Genomic DNA, 22,039 nt, shown 5'->3' with positions numbered 1-22,039 from the left:
ATCTTAAAGTATTAAATCCAGTCAATTATATTTTTTTAATTAATATTCACAAATCCCAGTTTGCCTCATAGGGTTTAACAATCTGTACAACGTGCGACATTCCCTGTCTTTCAATAACCCTCGACTAGGGTGAGGAAAAACACACACACACACACACACACACACACACACACACACACGCACACGCACGACAGTGGAACAGACTCTCTCACCAGAAGCAGTGCGGAGTTCAGTGTCTTGCTTTTCGAGCAGGTTAATTGACACCCCCTCTCTGCCATCTGCGTGGTACTCAGACACGACCCAACAGACCCAATTTTACACTCATTGGCCTGTGTGCCAAAGAGTGGGACTCTTTGATTCAGAAAGTGTTAATAAGTGGGGCGGTTTAGTCCAAGCTGGGCAAAATCATGAATAAGGGTAGATGCAGATAAGGAATAGCAACCAGCTAAGCGCTGCTATATTTACTAGCCAATAATATTCTCTGTTTGAACACTGAATATGGCTAGATCTACTATCGCTGTGTTTAATGGACTTAAATCACTTTTGTAGAGACAGCATATATGTGTATTTGAGAGAAGAACATGCAAAAAGAAATATGAAAAAATTACAAGAGACATTGATTCTTGTCAGAACCCGGCTCAAAGATTGTGACAAGGAGGGAGATGACACGGGTTGACTGTTACCAAACTGACATTTATTTTAACAACAAGAAATAACACAATGTGTAGGAATCAGTAGGTCAGTAATGTAAAGCATGTCTAGTGTCCAGGTGAGGGTGGAGGGGGTCGTCACTTTGTGAATGGTTAAATTAAAGATTCTCTTTTCTTTCTTTCTTTTTTTCTCAGATCTTTGAGTGGTGGTATTTCAGGAAATATGGGACGTCTTTCATTGAGCAGGTGTCTGTAAGTCATCTGCGCCCCCTGCTGGGTGGAGTGGACAGCAGCTCCCCCACCAACTCCAACACCAGTAATGGGGAGGCTGACTCAAATCGACAAAGTGTGTCCGGTAAGAGCTGATTTGGTACATGACTGTGTTACTGTCTCAGGTTAACACCTTGTTGTTTAGTACTCTTTTGACTCTCCCAATACTTATCAGTGTAATTATTTGGTCAGACATGTACTTGCTCTCACTTTTAAAATGTGAATAGTTATGCTGGTTTTACTGTGAAACAAGTTTATGCTGTTTATGAACATTTTGAGAGTTTTGTGAAATAGTGAGGAATCTGCAATCTGAATATGTCAGATGTTGCTCCAGGGAATATAGATTACATCTTTCTCTTTTTTGTAACAGTTTATACACTGAGCAGTCAATGGATTATTAAAGAACATAATTATTAGATATAATGATACTAAAAGGTTGTTTGGTTGCAGCCTTATAATACTTCTGTGAGGGAATAAAACTATCTTGGACTTGACACACAACAATGGAAGCAATTTGATCATACACAACTAAAATATGATATATAATATTTTATATAATTATATTATATAATATATAATTATATTATATAACATACAATATTATACCATTGGATTGATTGATGGAGCTTACTTACTGCAGATCTGATTGCCTCATGTCCATCTTGAAAAAGGTCAGAAAAACATCAGAACTCAGAGAATCATCACGTTTTTATGTTTCCTTAAAGGGGTAGTTCATCTAAAAATGAAAATTAACTCATTATCTACTCACCACTATGTTGATGGGGGGTTAGGTGTACTGTTAGAGAGTCATATCTGGGTGAACTATCCCTTTAAGAAGAAATGTGTGTTTTAATAATGTACCCAGAAACATGTTGAGTTACACATCAAACATCTACACTGTCACTGTTGAAGTACAGTGGAGGAGATGTAAGAAATTGGATTCAGTCCTGCAGTATCCTCCACAGTCACTGGGGATGAGCTCTGTTTTGTGGCCTCTTGTCTACATCAGTGACGCTTTGATCACAGTTAATCCCTCCATGTGTTTGTGGTTCCTCATGGAAATCCATTCATTTCAAAAAGAGGAAATGTCTTAGTGCTGAATTAGTGCCTCAGTGCCTTTGGTTCCGTTGCAGATTATGCAGGAAAACATTTATCCTTCACATGCATCTGTAATCCATCAGACATTTAGTGACTCAGGCTAAAATCGTATTAGTGCCAAGTTGTGATGAAAGTTAAAGTTAAAATGGTAGAGATGATGACTAACCTCAGCATCACTGTAATCTCTGCACGTTTTCTTCAAAGGATTCTGTCGTCGATGTCGCTGAGGAGACGTAACACAGCTTGTTTTTGTTTTCAGCCAAACGACTGAATTAAATAGGATTATGTGTGCTGTGTGAAATAAACAAGGCACGATGCAGGGAAGAAAGGCAGGTTAATTATTTCAACTGTGCTAATCCTCAGTTTTCTCACTAATAATCTGCTCTGTGTAAAATCTCTCCATTCTTTGTTAAAGCAGTCGTCAGTTTCAATTGAAGTCAATTTGATTGATTGGTCACAGGTCTGCACTTAATATGGTAGCACAGCATGAATTCAGAAGGTGTATGTGAATCAGTTGTTTCTAATATGACCGTACACGTCTTCATGAAGATAGTGCTGTTTCAGTGCCTTTTCTAGAAATTTGTATTTGCTTGTCATGATGTAGATGGGACAGTGGTTAGGTTGAAAGGCAATGAAGGGTGCTGAAATCATTATCTGATCAATCAATGAGTTGTTTGTTGATTGATAACAAGCATTCAATGACTCCATGAAGATGTGCTGTTTTTCTGGTTTTATATCCTTGTAAATTTAATGTATTTGACTTAAGGTTACTCATAATTGGACAAAACGAAAAATATAAAGACTGCCCCTGGCTCTTGTTTTTCTTAGATTATGTAAATTCTTTTAGATTTAACTGTTAATGAATAGATATATAATTCAAATTTGAACTAGAATGGCTCTCAGTATAGTACTCATCTCACCAAGATCCAACTTCCGCTGATGAGACCACAATTAAATTCACTAGATCAAGATTTTGGATCTGCACCAAATTGCCAAATTTAGTCCCCTAAATATGTCAGATTTTTTTTCATCAAGAACCATGAATTATGCAAAGAGAAACTAACAAAAATGTGGAATTACACACAAAATTTCACAGAAATTGGTTGTGTGGTTTTTGCTTAATCCTGCTAAGAAAGAAAGAACGACACACAAACAGACGCAGATGAAAACATGACATCCTAGGCAGATGTAATTAGTAAGAAGCCCAAATAGTCACTGTTAATGGGATACTTCAGGAAATTGTTTAAATGAACAGACTTTAATACCAAATCAAAGTGAAAGAGGCTGAGATATCCTGACCAACTAATATTTGTTGTGGTTCTAGCGCCGTTAAAGCTCCCTCCTCCAATCCCCACAACGCACAATGCTTTTTCTCCTTCCGACCCAGCAGTCTATAATTCAAGGCTCCAGTTTGTAATACAGGCTTTCTGTTATATATTCCCCCCAAGCCAAAGCTGGTAACCCACGATTACATAACATCATTACATTGCATATTATACTGTTTTTGCAGGCTGAATATCAGTCATCATAACAAAATAAGATGATCTTGATGTGTAATCAACACATAAACAGAACATATCTGCCTCTCCAAGTTTAAAGATATTTTAGGTAGCAACATCTTGAACAGCCATATTGTGAAATCCTGTAACCTGCTCATTCATCTGTTAAGTGCTATTAGCCAAATCAGGGGCTCGTGACTGTTTTCTGACAAAGCGTTTGTTCACTGAGAAGTTTTAAAGGCCTTCACTTCCTGCCAGCTGCGCTCTCAGAGAGGTCGATGTGCCAGTCAGCGAGCTGCGGGGGGGGATGTCAGAACACACAGCCGAGCCTTTTGATGTGCACCGAGGAGGCTGAATGTCGACTTTGCCCTTGACACTCATCACCAGTGTTGTTCTCTCTCTGTCTCCCTCCCGCAGAATGTAAAGTATGGAGAAATCCTCTGAATTTATTTCGCGGAGCCGAGTATAATCGGTGAGTGACAGCAGCTCAGCTACCTGTGTGTGAAAACCCTCGGCTGGTCTGGGCCGCCGGGTTAGCCTCCCCTGTTTGTCACCTTTATCTGTTTGATATACTGTCTCTGTCTCTGTTCCTTCTCCTACTCCCTCTCCTCACTTCACGATCTGTCAGCTGTCTGGTGTTTTCTCCTCAGATACAGTTATTTTCTCTTTTTCTCCTAATCCTCCATTTCCTTGTTTTGTTCATTTTCCCTCATGAGCACCTTGTCATTTACTCCTGATTTTCTTTCCTCCTCCTTTTTGTCTTTTAGCTGTCTCTCATCAATTTTTCCTCCCAGATTTCTTTCATTTCTTTGCTCCCTCACGTGTCTCTATTCTCTTGCCATTCTGCTTTTATACTCTCTTTGATGTGTCTGCCTCGCATTCCTCCCATTGAGTCATACTCCTCTTTTCCCTCCCTCACATTGTAATTATCCTGTCTTTCTTTCCACCTATCATCCCACATGCTGAGCCCCATCTACACCTTGGCCAGTCAGAGTCAAGCACATTTCTTATTAAGTCAGCACAGCCTCTGACTCTTCTGTGATCTGAACATCTAATATCTGAGCATGTCAATTTGCTCGGGTCTTTGCTTCTCTCGTTCTCTTCTTAATTTTGTCCTTCTCTCTGTACCTTTCATTGGGATTCTTTTATTCTGTCTATTGTCATGTATATTGGAGCTGCAATTCAGTAGCTTATCACTTATGTGTCTTCTTTTGTCTCCATGCTGGTGTTCAGATATACGTGGGTAACCGGTCGAGAGCCACTGACGTACTATGACATGAACCTGTCGGCACAAGACCACCAGACCTTCTTCACCTGTGACTCGGACCACCTCCGGCCCGCTGACGCCAGTAAGGAAATGCAAATAAACATAACTATTTCCCTCATTGGAATATGCACAATCACACATCTTAAATGGGCGTGTGTGGTAAATATGTTTCTGTGTTTGTGTGCTGGCAGTAATGCAGAAGGCGTGGAGAGAGAGGAACCCACAGGCCCGTATCTCTGCAGCACATGAAGCTCTGGAGCTTGAAGAGTGAGTTTGAAATAGTCAATGTGTTGATACAGGCCTGGTGCCAGGATGAAGTGACTGAGGGAGCTGTTACTTATTGCAAGGGGGCAATCTATTTTCATAAAACAAGACTAATTGATTTAACCCCCCCTTTAATTGTGATGAAAAGCTTTGGAAGAGTGATTTAAACCATGCATGCACGTGTATATATATCCCAGTCAGGCAATGTTCACTTTGTTATAATGTGATAATGCCCTGTGAACACTATCATATCACATCAGTATCATGCTATCATACGTCAGTCTGTGGAGAGCTGTAAGCTTGTTGTGGAAACATACACTTTGAAAGCAGTAGTGAGTTTATGCCAAAGTTATACTGAGCTCAGTCAGAGAGTGCATACCTCATACCATACATCTTGCAATGTTAAAGAAAGTGAAAAAAAAACGTTATTGGATCCGCCCCCTGATCTGGATCTGCACCAATAATTAACGTGTTCTCTCCTGACCCATACCACATCCTTCCACCAAGTTCTGTGGTAATCTGTCAAGTAGTTTCTGCGTAATCCTGAAACTAACAGACAGCCAAACAAATGCAGACAAAAACATAACCTCCTTGACTGCAGAGTTAACTGTTACTGTATCTCTGCCTATACTTTCATTACTTTTGTTATTTTTCTATAGATAAAGCACTGGTGGCCCTGTCATTTCCTGTCAAAACTTGTATTCATCTAAAAAACCCAGAAAAAACAAAAAGTAAATTCTTGATTTCACCCTAAACTCCAAAATGAAATGAACCCCGTGAGTGGACCTTCAGTCTAATAAATTGACGGATTGAGAACTGCTGGTTGTCTTGTGTCGGAGATGTTTGATGCATCTAGTCAAACATTGACCCTCTGGGTGTCTGCATCATTCACAGAGGGAAGACATGACAGCTTGTTTTCACAGCGGTTTAGGTTTATCTTCAGCGTCTATGACGACAAAGTCAGGGGAGGAATTTTTGCTCTCCGTTGGAATCAAGGCTGTGGCAGCTGGTTGACTCGGAGGAGATCTTTGTTGATCAGTGGCTTGAAAGCAGTTTTATGGTCTGGAGATGCAGTGCTGTGTAGACAAACAACATTCCCTGTACACTGTGTTGGTGAACCAATTAATTAATTCACAAGGATGTGAGAATAGATGTATGTCTAATTCCCTGCGTAACAGGAGAGAAATAAAAAGAAGCATATTCAGAGTAAACATGGGAAACTATAAATAACCGCGGTTAAATATTTGCTCCCTTTGCTTCCCCATGCTGCCTCCTTCTCTTTTCTTACTCTTTCACTTTCTGCTCCTTTTCTGTCTCCTTATCGTCTCTCCTTATCTATCCATATATTTCCTTCATTTTGACTCCTCTTTGTTCTCTATACCTCTTCTTTTCTGTTATTTCCCTCTTTCTCCTGCTATCTTGTCATTGTCTCCTCTTATTCCTCACACTTCTCACATCTAAATCCCTCTCCTCTCCTCCTGCAGTTGTGCGACAGCATATATCCTCCTGGCAGAGGAGGAGGCCACCACCATCATGGAGGCCGAACGTTTGTTTAAACAGGCACTAAAAGCTGGAGAGAGCTGCTACCGCCGCAGCCAGCAGCTCCAGCATCATGGTACACAGTATGAAGCCCAGCACAGTGAGTATGATTCACTCATTATCAGCACTGCTAATAATCAGAATAGTCTTTTATTTTCTTGCAGCTATAACTCACTTCTTGGGCCTTAATCATGATTTTTAATTTAAGAAACAGATTTCAGGATTCTTGAATTCTGTGATGTCCTGCACAGACATTGACTAGGGGTCATGTTTCATTGATTTTCAACGACATGAAATGTATATTAATTGTAATATTAAAACTGATCTGTATTTATTGAATTATTTGTGTGTGTATTTACCAGGAAGAGACACCAATGTGTTGGTGTATATAAAGAGAAGATTGGCCATGTGCTCCAGAAAGCTCGGCCGAACACGGGAGGCAGTTAAAATGATGAGAGATGTAAGTACACACCTTGCCAGCAACACACACACACACACACACACACACACACACACACACACACACACACACACACACACACACACACACACACACACACACACACACACCACACCACACACAACAACGCAACACAACACACACACACACATACACTCACACACCACACAACAACGCAACACAACACACACACACAGGACACTCATTGGCCAGCCAATCCAAGCGTCACATGAAATTATATGATTGTAACCAGATTGTACACTGTAACTGCCTAGTGATGACCCAAACCTCATGTCTGCTGTGCATGTGTCGCCCCCTCTCCGGTATTACATGTAACAACAGTTGTGTGTTTTCCAGTTAATGAAGGAGTTCCCTCTCCTCAGTATGTTCAACATCCATGAGAACCTGCTGGAGTCACTACTAGAGCTCCAGAACTACGCAGACGTCCAGGCCGTTCTGGCCAAGTATGACGGTGAGGGAAAAATGCACACACGCACACTCTTCATGTTCTGGATGTACGTTTAACATTCAGCAGTATGACAAACACTGTATTTCCAGAAAGAGCAGGGAACTTATCAGAAACCTTTTTTATAATCTATTGGGTTTTCAAGCTTTAATGCTAAACATGTTTTGTTTAAGCTTCTTATCTTTGCTGGATTTCTGTGTCATAATAAACTTATCTTATTTTGGGGTTTGTACTGGTCGGACAGGTTAGGTTTCATGTAACATAATTTACTTCCTGACACATTGTAGACCATCGAAGTGAAACAAATAAGCAGCAGAATAACTGTGCTGTTAGTTGCAACCCTTATGCTGACATAGAGATAAAACACAGTGTTGTAACAAAGACAAACACTTCAGTTTGTTTGTACTCTCTTTGTCGCCGTCCTTTGGAGCCTGATCATCTGTGATATGATGATATCTATGAAACACAGTAGATCACACTGAGCTGTTAGATAACTGAAAACTAAGAGCTGAGTGATAACAAAACACCCTCAGAGCTATGAAACCCAAACCCGCTATCTTCATTCATTAGCCCCTTTGGGCAGCTGCAGGATCTTAAGCGCACGCCTCCCCTCTATCACCTGTAACTCCAAACTTTTGCTATGTTCACTAAAATCCCCCTTCCTTTCTCTCCCTGTCTGCTTTGTGTCTCCTCCACAGATATTAGCTTACCCAAATCTGCAACAATATGCTACACAGCAGCCTTGCTCAAAGCAAGGGCGGTATCGGACAAGTGAGTATCACTTTTCATCGGCTACAATGCTCATACAGAGGCCTGACATACCTGTGCAGCTAGAGTTTAAAATAAAGCTGATAATGGCCTGGGGGACGTGTTGTCTGTGAGTGAGAGCAGGGAGGAGCAGTGGTGCTGTAGAACAGAGGGCAGGCAGTAAACCGTGTAGAACAGAGATACCTCGGGGGGGATGATCAGTGTTATTGTGAAGAGTGTGTGTTTCTGCCTCGCCAGAGAGCTCTGGTCACTCTGAAGTACAGGATTATTTCTGATGATAAACAATATACTACAGTTATACTGCACAATATGAGTGTTGGGGCCATGTTGAAGAAATACAATGCTGAGATTTTGAGAATTAAGTCATAATATTACGAGAATAAAATTGTTATATTACAAGAAAAAGTAATTTTTCGATAGGAAAGTCATAATTTTAAGAGATTAAATAAAATAAACGTGTACATTCTAATGCCACTATCCCATCATAAACACTGATCTTAAATATTTCACATTTTAATTAATTTGTAGGGAGTCATTGAGTTGTTTTCTCCTACATTGTCTGCTACAAAGTCAATGTTTGTTCTTTGTTTTCTAATTCCAAAAAATGTTCATGTCATGTTAACAACAGCTGAACTCAATGAACAAATATATCATGACAGTAAAATAAACAATATTCTTTAGTGAAGTTAGAGAGAAATACGAGCTGACATGAATCAGTATGTGTCCTCTGTCCTGTCTCTGCTGCTGCTGTGGTTCCCTGAAGGTACCACTGTTAGAGAGGCAGAGGGGAGAGGCTGGATTGTCTCAGACAACCAGATTCATGACAAACTAACATCATCACTCAGACACCTTTTTTCTCCATTACAATTTGCTATTAGTGTAACCAGCACACTGTGGTTGTGTAAAACGACGAGAGATTAAGGACAAAAGGTCAAATTCAAACCTGTGGACCATTTGGTGTGGCCACTTAACCTAACCTGCATGTCTATGGACTATGAGAGGATACTGGAGCTCCTGCATCGCCCTGCAGGTTTCAACCCAGATGATGCTGCAACCACTGTGCCAATAATTCTTAGGATTTATGTGATTTAAAGCAGAGCAGCTATTCAGTGATAACTGAGGAGGTTGGACTTCAATGTCTTTATTCAGAGTTTTTTTTGTGATCACCTAGTGTAGTGCAATCCCAAGAATGATCACTCGTGTGTTTGTGCAGGTTCTCTCCAGAGGCAGCGTCCAGACGAGGGCTGAGCACAGCAGAGATGAATGCAGTAGAAGCCATCCACAGAGCGGTGGAGTTCAACCCTCACGTCCCCAAAGTGAGTCCAAGAGGAACGCCACCTGCACACACACTTTACACACTTGCTAAGTCGTCACACACAAATCACGTCACACAGCGGTGGAATGTAAATTTATTGAACTGTTCACATAAAAAAAAGACGATTGGCTGCGAGGGGAGTTTTTCTTGTCTGTGCTCTGCGGTTGAGAAACTGTAACGGACACTGAAGGGTTCAGCACTGATGTGCAAACTCTACAACATTTATATTCTCAGTCCAAGAGTAGATCCACTGTTCAAGAGGACATTGTGACAGCGGTTTAACAACCATGTGATCATAGAGAAAGAAAAAGTAAAACTTGAAAATATCAATACTCATCTAGTTGAACTCTAGTAAACTGTATTCAATTGAAGCAGGAGCTGCAATTAGATTTCAAGTCTTATGGCCGTTTTCAGACATGTCCACACAATGGGGTCTTTACCAGAGTTAAACTTTCACACATGAAGAACACAGCAAGAGATGCTCCGCTCAGACACATTCAAAACAACACTGAAATCTCTGGAGTCTTCAGGTGAGGGGTGGGGCAGGAGGCAGGATGTGATGTATTAAATCCTGCTGTGGAGATCACTGTGTTCTCGTTTACACCTGCGTTGGCTCTTATCACCAAAAGCTATTGAATATCATTGTCTTTTCAAATTACCATTTTCGTCAACATGTATGGCACCGCCTTTTCATCCGGAGATATTTGTATTCTGTTTTGTTTGTGGGTTTTTTTCATTTTTCGTTTGTCATCTGTCCCAATGCAAGAATCCTCCAGACAATCTCCTGCTGTTTTCTCACATGGGTTCACTCGGACCTTATCCAAAGTGTCTACTAGGGGGCTGGCAGGAGAAACTCACTTGGACATTTGTGTTCTCACACACAGCCCAGATTATCCAACGTTTAGTCTGAAAGCAGCTTAAGTGTCAGTAGTGTGAGATTGTCTGGAGTTTTCTCTTACATTTAAGTTACAGTTGACTTCAGTTACTTAATCCTCTTCATTTTATTCTTCTCTCTCCTGTCCGTCATCTGTCTTTGCTTCCTCCTCCTCCTCCTCAGTATCTGCTGGAGATGAAGAGTCTGATTCTTCCTCCAGAACACATCTTGAAGCGAGGCGACAGTGAGGCCATAGCCTACGCCTTCTTCCACTTGCAGCACTGGAAAAGGGTGGAGGGGGCGCTCAACCTACTGCACTGCACCTGGGAGGGCAGTGAGTACACACTGACGCACATACAAACAAAACCACATGCACACGACACACAACTGCTTTCAAGAACACGTGAATAGTTACAGGCTAGGGCTGTTGTGATATTTGTAATGTTCAAAAAACGATTGTTGTAGGCATACGAAAATATTTTAGTGAATCAACCCAGTGCCCCGCACTCAGTATCTGTTTCAGCAGGAAACCATTCCACAAACGGAGCAGTGTCAGTTCTCTGTCTGTGCGTGTGTTGAGAAACTAAAGCTGTCCAAATTTAATTTAATTATCAATATATTTTTAACTCCTACAAATGATAATTATTCAAAACAATGTAAAAGTTTGTCAATGATTAATGAGATCGTCATCTGTCTGCACAACTAGTATTTTGAGCATAATTCCTTTTCCAAAACTACATTTACATGGACACTATTATTCCGACTTTTATTATAAATTATTTTGATCATGATGTTTACATGAGCTGCTAAAGGAATATTCCATCATATCCATGTTAACATGTCACAGAGGATAGTCAGATTCTGAAGGTTTCAACTTCTCATTATTCTTCTATCCTGTTTACACCCAGGGTATTTGTCGTCAAGCTCTTGATGACTGACGTATGTCCATGTCACAAAAAGTTCTGAAATCTCCAATTGGATGCTGTAATGCAATTAAGATGTATACATGTCTACAGTATGTGAAGTTCAAAATACTCCACATGACTTAAACTTATTAGTGCTTATTCTGCATATGACCCTATTCAGGTTAAGGTAATAAAAAAATGCTGTTTACATTGCAGTGTCTTTTTCAGACTATTGTTTAAATCTGGCTAATATCAGAATATTAGGGTCCATGTTAATGTAGTTCTGATGAAATTCACTGATTATATCATATATAATATATGTTGTATTATTGATTTTATATTAACTTTCTATCGATAAAAATACGTAATAAAGTTGCTATCTTGAATTCTTCCATCTTTAAAATCTGATGACGTTCCGGCCTTTATGAGACCAAGCTTAAAAGAACTGTAAAGTGACTCTTGAGTTCCTGCATGTTTACTGCTGAAGAATTAATTATCTGTGCTGAGACCTGGGTTTAAACTGATGTTGTCTGTATGTGTTTCTGTGTTTGTAGCATTCAGAATGATCCCCTATCCTCTAGAGAAGGGTCACCTGTTCTATCCCTACCCCATCTGCACAGAGACGGCCGACAGAGAGCTGCTACCCAGTAAGAGACGCCCTGACACACACTTCTACATGCACACATATATTCACTCAGTATAAACCAAAAGCCAACAGTCCTAAAAGGTCAATCCTGTCTGTGTGTTTCATGATTACTTTTACCCTGGAACTAGAAAGCTTTGCAGGAACTAGAGTATACATAAAGTTCTTATTATGCTAATTTTAAGTTTGGCACTAAAGTTGAATGGTAAAATGTGTCCTTTATACTAGATGATTAATTCCTCTTTGTGTGGAAGTTTGTTGGTTGATGTGAGACGTGTGTCGTCCTGCTGTCTGCTCAGCAGCTCGTCTGTCCTCACACACGCGATTAAGTTGGCGTGCAGCCACCAGCGGCGACACAGTGTTGAGGTTCTGTGCAGCAGGGACGACGTCTGTTTACATGCTGTTTATTACAGTGCAACACCAAACCACTGAGTTTATTTAAAGACAATTATTTGCCCACTCTCTGAAAAAAAACGTTTAGTTTTTAACTCATTTACAGCCTCATTAAAGATGACTGACACATAGAAGACGATGTAAACTGTCAGTCTGTGGAACAAACAGCTACAACTGTTGTGTTTTCATCTGAGACAGAAGCAGTTTGTGCCTAATTTTTGGCACTAAAATCATTTTATTTACAAAAATCCATACAATAAAACCTAAATCAGATCAATATTTGCTGCCACCATCAGCGCCAGTTCTCCCTTGGGCATCTGCACACCGTGTTTCAGGTACTTGTCAGGTAGTTTGTTCAGAGTATGTTGGAGAACCTGCCACAGTTTCTTCTCTGGGTTTAGTTTCTCACCTGAGAGTCTGAATCAAGCTTCATGTCTTTGTTACATTGTTTACGTTTGATCTGGTTAGTTTTGATGTCACATTGTAATTCAGAGAGCAGACTAAAGACTTTGGTTCGACAAGTTTAAGTCCTGATCCCATCATCAACGTGATGCTGATCAGTAACCTGATCAGGCAAGTCTGCTGTTTACATACGACTGCACTGCTGCCTTTAAAATCTCCCTGTTCAACACAGCACATGAAGAGTCATGAAGAGTCTTTAAACAACAAATAAGTAGACGTTTTGTGGAAATTCTTTCTCTTCTATTTAAGTGCTCAATTGGCTTCTCATTTCAGAGGATTTTTAGTTTAGTTTGGTTCTAGTTTCACCAACATTTTATTGAGGAAGTAAATTTGAATTATTGAAATATTTGCTTTACAACATTCTGTACAATGTAAAGTTTGCTGTACACATGACTTAAGATTTTTTTTTTTACCTGCCACCAGTGAAGTATATTTATAGATGTGTGTGATGTAAATGTGTTACTCCAAACTAACATTATATTTGTGTGTCTGTGTGTGTGTCTGTGTGTGTGTGTGTTTGTGTCTGACGTGGAAGCAGTGTTTCACGAGGTGTCAGTCTACCCGAAGAAGGAGCTGCCCTTCTTCATCCTCTTCACAGCCGGTCTCTGCTCCTTCACCGCCATGCTAGCTCTGCTCACACACCAGTTCCCCGAGCTCATGGGAGTGTTTGCTAAAGCTGTGAGTACACACACACACACACACACACACACACACACACACACACACACACACACACACACACACACACACACACACTATCACAGTTTGTGTCCACATGACCGTGTCAGTTGCTGTGGATATTCTTCAGACAAACAATCAGAATGAAGTCAGTGAACATTGACCTTTCGCTAATATGAAACTTTTCCTTCACTTTGGTCAACAAGGGATTTAACTGAAAGCTAACTGCTTCAGTTCCATAACGTCTGCTGGATGGGTCAATATATCTAGTCACCCTCTGACCTTTCTACTTGTGCTGTTTTCAGGCTATGATTTCTGTTTTGCACATGATATTTAACATCTCACAAACTAACATCTACCTACTTATTCCACAAACGTCTGTCTGTGTGTGTAACACATATCTCACCTCCAGCTTCACACTTGGTATGTGTATTGTAAATTGCCCAAGGAGGTTTGGTGCAATTTGTCATGGCAAAAACATTCTCATAATTACTTCCTCTGTACAAATCTGTCTTTAAAGTTAAAGCACAACTTTGGTTTTGTGCTGCAATGCTTTCTACTGAGTGTAATTGCAGTGCTTTTATTTTGAAAAGTTGTGAACTTGGGTCTGAAGATTGTGTCAGTTGCATAACAGGCCTGAAATAGTGACATGGAATGTATGAAAAATTTAAACCAGTTCAGTAAATTATTCAAACCTATATATAAACCACACGTGAACAGGAATAAAGCAAATTCAGGTGCATACTATGAAAAAACATAGACTATAAAATCGTCATCGCAGATAAACCATGTAGGATGAACACAAAGTTTTCTAACTTCCCTCTCCACCATTGACTGTTTATAAAAAGTTATGCACACAAACAATAAAAAGTGAGAGTAGAACTGTTTGAGGAGGACTCACTAATGACTGAAGTAGCTCCAGAACATTAACACAGGACAAGAGAACAGAACATTCCAAACAAGCAGGTTTAGAACAAGCTCTGTACTAGTTAACATGAAATCTGCTTAAAGACAATAAACAGATTTCAGTTAAATTCATATTCATATCTGACAGTGTTGTTGAGCTTCCTGTTGGGCTGCATCAGCTACACTGTACAGCAGAGTGTTGCAGCGAGTGATGAGCCGATCATCTCCTGCAGCCACTCACCCAGAGTATTTAAAGTAATCATGCTGTTCTGTGCCAAGCTTTGAACACATGCTGCAGCCTTGAGACACGACACATGTCCTCTTCCAGTATTAGCACTACAACCCAGAGCCACCTTCAGTCCTCCGGCCTGTATTCACAGCTGCCAGTGGATGGCGCTGCCTCCGCTCCGCCCCTCCCTGCAGCCCTGCAGTGCTGCACTGCTCCCCTGGAATGTGGGTGAGCTCATCTCTCCTCCACTGATGTGACACTATCAGCAGATACCATCTACTTACAAAGAGCTGGAGCTGTTCGCAACCACACACACACATGCAGAGGCCTCTTGCGCTCTAAAGGTGGACTGCTACAACCAGTTTAAATGCAGGGATCACCAATCAATTTAATCAATCAATCTAAAGCCAATAGGTAACTTTATTTAGTTTCTCATATGCCAAATGAGCTGTGCAGTCACTCACACAGTAAATGTCATATATCTGATGTGTGTGGCTGTTGATCAGGTCATCCTGTATTAACTGGCAGTGCAGGGTGTTAAAGGACAAACCCACACGATGACTGAACTCTTCTCTCCTGGTGGCTTCCCTCACCAACTGCAACATGGGTCAGGTGACCTCGTGTAACGTCCAGCACATCTCGGCTTCCGGTGTAGACGGCAGATAACCTGACACTGTTCACAGTTTCTCTTATCACACGAGTCGAACGTTTCCCACACAAAACACAAACAGTATCACTGTTTGTAGGTGTTTTAGGTCCAGACACTAATATTCTGATATTAAGTCAGTAAACAGTAGTAGCCTATAGCACATTAAGCTATTTCAGGTTGGGGTTTGACGAATAACGTCAGATGTAATGACTTGGGCCATAATCAGAATTTGCTCTGTAACATGTTAACAGGAATATGAATTGGATATTCTATTAGCAACTGATGTTAACATCATAATCAACATCATTTCTTATTGTGTATAAGGTCAATAGTTGGATCATCTGTGTCCATGGGAACTCTCCCTGCCTCCAGTATCTTATCTCAGTGAATCTGCAGAAGACGCTGGTGTTGTCTCTTGTCTCACATTTAAAATCTCCTGCATGGAGCTATTTAGTGACACTCTGCCAGGTTTTGCTGTGACAGTAAAATTAGTCTCAGTGTGAGTTCTGTAATTCTATCAGTGTCATTAAAATCACATTAGCTTATTCTCATGGAGATAATTGATAGCAATCTGCTTGTCATGTTATGTTGTGTGTGAAGGTGGCAGGAGCAGGAAGGTCAGAGCCTCTGCAAACATTCTCCATCCAGCCGACTGGAAGGAAATGTCACATCACGGTCGACACTCTGATCCACTCGGTCACATCGGTGTCGACACTCTTCTGATATGTCAGAGTGCTACATCGCTACTTCTAAGATCAGGGGACGCTCTCTACCTGCCCTCCCACTCAGTTCAAAACACACGGAACACACAAACACAGATGATGTGATGCGACTTGTGAGGCGGCCGTCACACACAAACCAGCGACTATCGCACACATGCAGGTGAAGAGTAGAACGACACAGAAAGAGACTCTTTGCTCTTCTCTCTGCCCCTCCACAAACCCTGCTGGGACTTTATCTGCCATCAGACGAAGTGGTAACCTCCAGGCCCGCCATGCTGCTCTGCTGGAGCCCCTATCCCCCCCACATCCCCCTCTCCTCCTTCACTGGTTGTTGCCAAAACACCACCCAGAGGCTGGGCTGCTCTGTACTCACAGGCAAAGTGGGAGTGTGGATGGAACAGAAACAACTGGAAAACGATTCTTTCTTTTAGATCTTTTTTAACAACATATTTCATTTGGAAAATGCAGGTTACATTATTTATCGTAAGAGATTCTAATATTCCTCTGTTCACTGGCAGTTAAACAGTGAAACGTTTTTATGTTTGTGGAATTTCAGGTGAAATTAAACGGATGATAATCAGAACATATGGGAGCTTGTTCAGGCAGCCGAGCTGAGCTGCTCTAATCATGGGACACGCCTCACTCTCCACAACCCTCCATAATGCACACCCTCGCAATTTAGAGCTCTATTTAAGCTACAGAGATTGTCCATCTCTCCCTTTGCTTGTCAGGGCCTCTGCCGCCCTGCGTCAGTTTCACTGTGTCGATCAACACCTCCACCACCACATACTGAACTTTAGCAGTGTTCAGTATCATGAAGTTTTACTGTGTTTGTCTTCCAGGAAAGAGACAAACTTGTCAATTGTTGACGTGACAAGAGATAAATCAGCAGCACTGTTTAATCTTTAATAAAACTCAAGCTCCAAGACGTCTTCTAGACCTTTGTCTTTCTTTCTTGTCACTTTGATAATTGTTGGTTTTAAAGTAAAGAGTGACATTTCATTCTCAACATTAGGAAACGATCACCACTCTAGAGAGCACTTAGAGCTTTTAGCTGTATCACATGTTCTTCATAGATGGTGTTGTTTCAGGACATTTCTTATTCCTGTCAATGGTCTTTTTAGACTGTGTTAAGGTTCAGGAGAGCTCCTCAGGTTACATCCACACTGCAACATCTACTCGTCCATTACTCTGGAGTTTTAGAGCCGCTGAAACCGAGAACATGGGAAATGCCAGAGCTTCTTTTTTAGTCTATACGGGCAGAAACTGCGATGTTTGGAAACGAGGACGTAGACACTGGCATCTGCTTGTTGTGGGTCTTTTCTGTCCTGATTTGTCATGACCTCCTTCTGGAAGAAAACAACCAGCATTAGTCTTGACTGCCAGTGAAGAACTCGTTACTGACCCTGTTGTCTCTTCTAACAGCTGTTGTGCAGTTAAATTCAGCATTTTACTATTCGCCTTTTCTGCTTCTCGTTTGTAGCCTAGCTCTTTCTGTAACTAACAACCAAATGCTTCCTGTTTACACACCGCCCCACACAGTGTATGTGAGTGATCATGTGATTTGCATTGTCAGGCGGGTTAGTACGGACACATATTAAAACTGACACGGTGTGGAGAGAGATTGTTTGTTTGAAAACTGCGTAGTAGTCTAGTCGTGGCTACATCTACCCTAGTTTGGATGTAGCCTTAGTGGAGCATGACTTGTGATTGTGATGTAAAAGAATCTTTCCAAAGTTGAGAATGAACGTATTGCTTTAAACAAATGAATCAGTTTAGTGGAGAGGCCAACCTGGACTCTGGAAACCTGCGTCAGGCTTTTGTGTCTAAATGATTCCCTTTATTCAAACAAAGAGATTTGAACGCATCTAGTTTCTTGAGTTGTGTGTTGACCTGTGTGACACAAGGTAAAGTGAACAGAAATCTGCTCAGCTGGATGCTGAGGAACTTCTTGTTCACCTGCTGACTCGTGTTTTCTCTCTCTGCAGTTCCTCAGCACGCTGTTTGCTCCTCTGAACTTCATCATGGAGAAGGTGGAGAGCATCCTGCCGTCCAGCCTCTGGCACCAACTCACCCGCATCTGACCTCGAGCCCCCCCCCCCCCCACCGGACCAGAACCAGGAAGCCGACCTCCATCCAGACAGAAACAGCTGAACTGAAACCCAGAATGCTGCATTGGACTGGACTGACACACCTCTGTGCCAAGAGTTCAAACCAACCCGCGAACAGACGAGGACGACGGGAGGAGGAGTTATAGACGACAAGAAAACACAACAACAGAATCCAGAATTGGTTTTGACTTTATTTGATATGTTTGCATTTTTTGGGGTTTTCGATCATTTACAGCTGTTCTTTTGTTGTACAAAAAGAGGTGATAAATTGCCATCATTAAAAAAGTGAAAAGACAAAAAATACAATAAAGGACTTTTTGTGTATTGCTGCAAGCAGCTTCTTCCACCAAGTTGATTCACTCCGAGCTTCACAACAGAAGCAGTTGACCGTCAGCTGGAGCTGCTGCAGGAAACAAGCTGGTAACTTGGATTGTTTGTCGGTGGAATCCTTCACCTCTTCCTCCAACCTCTGGATTAATGCTGTCATCCACAAAATAACACCTCACTGACCCGTTGAACCTGCTGCTGCTTCTGTCTACACTGATGCTGACTGAGAATTATGGCCACATTGAAGAAAACACTGACATTTTGAGAATAAGGTCTTAATATTACGAAAAATATCTTGAGGAAAAAAAAATTTTTAGGAAATATTAGCAACCAACAAAACAGGTATGAGGTCGGTGTGGTTCTTCTGAATAGATGCAGTTTCTTGCACATCTCTAAGTCTGATACTTATGTTGTGGAGCTGATGAGCCAAAAAGGATAGATTTCACTAATAAATAAATAAAACTTTAAAATGCAGAAGAAGGACTGATTCTCTGATATTGTCCTTCTAAAATGAGATGTAGTCAAATTCAAACTTGTAACATGATTTCTCTCCTAATATGACTTTCTCGTAAAACTAATTTAATTTTGTAATGACTTGAAAAATTCAGATTTTCCTAAAATGAGTTTCTTTTCCTCATGACCTTTTTCTTGTAATATGACCTTATTCTCAAAATCACGTTTTATATCCTTGAAGTGGTCCTGGCGTCAACAGGATGTGACGTATTTGAAAGGAAGTGTGGTTCTTTACCATTTACCGTAAAACAGAACTTTTCATGACAGTTTAAGATGATTGAGAACAAGCTGTTTTTTTTTTATAAACTTAAACCTATTCTCAGTTTGAGAGTCTGAGTCAATGGTTCACTGTATCTAAATTATTGAGTGATCGAGGAGGTTTTGACAAATAAATGCTGACTTGATGTTTACTCAAAGAAAAAACAGGACAAATTTCAACAGTGTTCATTGATTTTCGTGGCACACAGAAATTAACATAAGGATAAATACAGTTTGTGCAAAAATCAAACGGGTTGTTTTTAGAAACGACCAGCAAACACATTAAGTACTTGATTTGTAGGTTAAGCTAAAAAAAGAAACTCCTTAAATGAGACTTGAGAATAAAACAGGAAACAGAAGCCGTCTTCTTTTTGTTTGGTCCGTTCATCATCATGGTAACAATCTCAGCATCGAACACAGTGAGTCTGATGATTCTGACATGGATGTGACTGATTATAAATCCTGGACTGATGATCACAAGAGATTTTTTCAGGAAGAATATTCCTTTAACACATCACTTGGGAATAAAATCAAACGAACAGCGCCCCCTTAATTCAGACTCTGTCAGTGTGACTCCTGTGATTGGCTCACACAGCAGGAAGAAGTGAAATAAGGTTATTATATAGGGTGTGTGACCGGTCTGTGGGTTACAGTTAATGGTTCCATACACTATATATCTGATCTTTATTTACACAACATATTTACACAAACAAACAAAGCCCAGTCTGATGCCTCTATAAACAAGTTGCGTCTGCAGTTAAAGGATACAAACAAACATGTTGAATCTGATTGTGTTAAAACGCAGGTTTTTACCTCATGTAACGAGTTGTGTTTACTACAGACTAGTTACTGTGTGACACTAATATTTCTTCTTCACAAATAAACTTCAGATATTTTTACAGACGTGAGTAAATAAATACATGAAATGACTGACGAGGATTTAGAGATTATAACTTAAATGTGTTCAGACGCAGTTTCCTCTAACTGATGTAAACGCTGGTTTGGAGGCGACCGGTGATTATTGGGTGTGTTTACATGTACAGAATATGATCTGTCTGCCTTTTATGAGACTTGACAGTTGTACAAGCCAACGTTCAAATTCAGGGCTTGAAAGTCACCAAGTTGATCTTATTATTGTTCTGCTTTACTTTAACTGTTATTTAAATTCAGAGGCTTTTTACAGCAGCAGTTCCAATGACAAATGGAGTCCCAGACTAGCCTGCGCCACCTACAGGCAAAGAGGGTAAGAATGCGAGGTCCTGCGAGAAGTGTTTCAGGTGTTAGTGTTTAAACTTGTAAAATGTGCCTTTTTTCAACTTCTATTAACCTTTAAACATACAATCTTTTATCCGCCTGAAACTGAAGACTTTACACTGCTGGTCATTGTCACAGTGGAGTTAGTTTGCTTGTTTATGAGAATAGAAGATTTCCACTTCTAGAATTCACTGTCTTCAAACATTTCACCAGCTCTTATCCCATTTTCACCTCGCTTCTGTCTGGTGGGACAGATTTAAGATTTCACACTGCTCTCATTCTTGCTCCAGCATCAGAATGGAAGTTCGGCTGATAAGAAAAGTTAAGGTCTGGTCACATACATAAATGCAAAGCAAATATTGCGGGTCAAAGTTCACCAAAGTTGAACAACACGTGAAGCCATGCTAGGATTTGCCTCGACACAGGAGGCTAATGTTTCATTCGCCCTCTTGCTCATGCAGATTCAAAGTGAACAGAAGGCCCCTGAAACTTTTGCGTATGTGTCAACAGGCCCTGAAGTGCAAAAACGTTTTTTTTGTTTTTTTTTTCTCATTGCCTGCAGGTGGCACTAGTGGTATAACAGCTGTTACTTTCTTTGCCTATAGATGGTGATAGAGGCACAATCACGTTTGCTTCTGTTATTATTTGACCTGCCTGAAGGTGGATTGATCATAGTTACTTCATTATATTCATTTATATTTGACATAACTGTATTGTCGTGCATTTACCTGCAGGCTCACACTTGTGAGCGCCCACCACAGGAATTATAGTTACAAATACATGAATAAAACCACCACGTACAGTGTCTGTTAACCATTATAATGTTATATATATATAAAATGGCTGTGGTGCGTATAAACTTGAGAGAAGCCTCTGAATTCATAGCTTTTATTTGAAGCAGATGTTAAACAGTATGTGTGAAATCTCCCAGTGTACTGTTGTGGTGCATGTAATCCCACTCAGTGAATTACAGAGAGCAGCAGACTGAAGGAAAGCACGTCACAGTCCGGGGTTTTAGATGACACACGACACGCTGGATGAGATTAACAGACTTTTTGTTTTACATCTGAAACGAATGATAATGTATGTGCTGTATAAGAGAGATTCTAAATGATGCCGTTAAACAGTGGAAACACAAGAGAGGAAAAGAGTCAGCGATGACGACCGCTGATAAAAAATGATCTTAATCCTCACACGTGAGGTGAGGGAGAAAACATCCTGCGATCAGAGCCAGCAGACGGAGACCTGGATAAGGACGGGCTTGTTTCTGCTTTGCATTAAACTGTTGAAAAAGTTTGAAATTCTCGAGAACGACACAGTGAACGAGGCGACTCTGCCCCTGGTAACAGATCTGACAAAACTACAGATTACATAACTTCAGATATATTTTCAGTGCTCAGTCCTCGGGGCTGCTGTGTTTGTTTATCTGTTTACCTCCGAACTGTCAGAACTCAAACCAGCAGATACATTTCTACACCTGATCATTTCTGATTATTTCTGTAAATCTCAGGCTGCAGGG

At 40.7% G+C, this 22,039-nt stretch overlaps 1 protein-coding gene across 7 annotated transcripts in view; it reads left to right on the top strand.

The window, feature by feature from the left end:
* The window catches only part of LOC117763004 (suppressor of tumorigenicity 7 protein homolog), a 54,455-nt gene extending 35,954 nt beyond the window's left edge, over positions 1-18,501 (top strand). For 4 of the 7 annotated variants that reach the window (XM_034587820.1, XM_034587823.1, XM_034587817.1 and 1 more), the window contains 13 exons: positions 846-1,005; positions 3,935-3,989; positions 4,751-4,866; positions 4,976-5,051; positions 6,533-6,687; positions 6,950-7,047; positions 7,405-7,519; positions 8,212-8,284; positions 9,495-9,597; positions 10,654-10,804; positions 11,930-12,022; positions 13,403-13,551; positions 18,046-18,501. In XM_034587820.1, coding sequence (XP_034443711.1) covers positions 846-1,005; positions 3,935-3,989; positions 4,751-4,866; positions 4,976-5,051; positions 6,533-6,687; positions 6,950-7,047; positions 7,405-7,519; positions 8,212-8,284; positions 9,495-9,597; positions 10,654-10,804; positions 11,930-12,022; positions 13,403-13,551; positions 18,046-18,141 — 1,440 coding nt within the window. In that variant the 3' untranslated portion in view covers positions 18,142-18,501. The remainder of the gene's footprint in view (positions 1-845; positions 1,006-3,934; positions 3,990-4,750; positions 4,867-4,975; positions 5,052-6,532; positions 6,688-6,949; positions 7,048-7,404; positions 7,520-8,211; positions 8,285-9,494; positions 9,598-10,653; positions 10,805-11,929; positions 12,023-13,402; positions 13,552-18,045) is intronic. The other 3 variants (XM_034587821.1, XM_034587818.1, XM_034587819.1) reach the window with 2 other exon arrangements.
* The last annotated feature ends 3,538 nt before the right edge of the window (positions 18,502-22,039 follow it).

This window comes from Hippoglossus hippoglossus, chromosome 6 (genome assembly GCF_009819705.1).
Source record: "Hippoglossus hippoglossus isolate fHipHip1 chromosome 6, fHipHip1.pri, whole genome shotgun sequence".
Classification (NCBI taxonomy): domain Eukaryota; kingdom Metazoa; phylum Chordata; class Actinopteri; order Pleuronectiformes; family Pleuronectidae; genus Hippoglossus; species Hippoglossus hippoglossus.
This window is presented reverse-complemented; position numbering and strand designations above follow the sequence as displayed.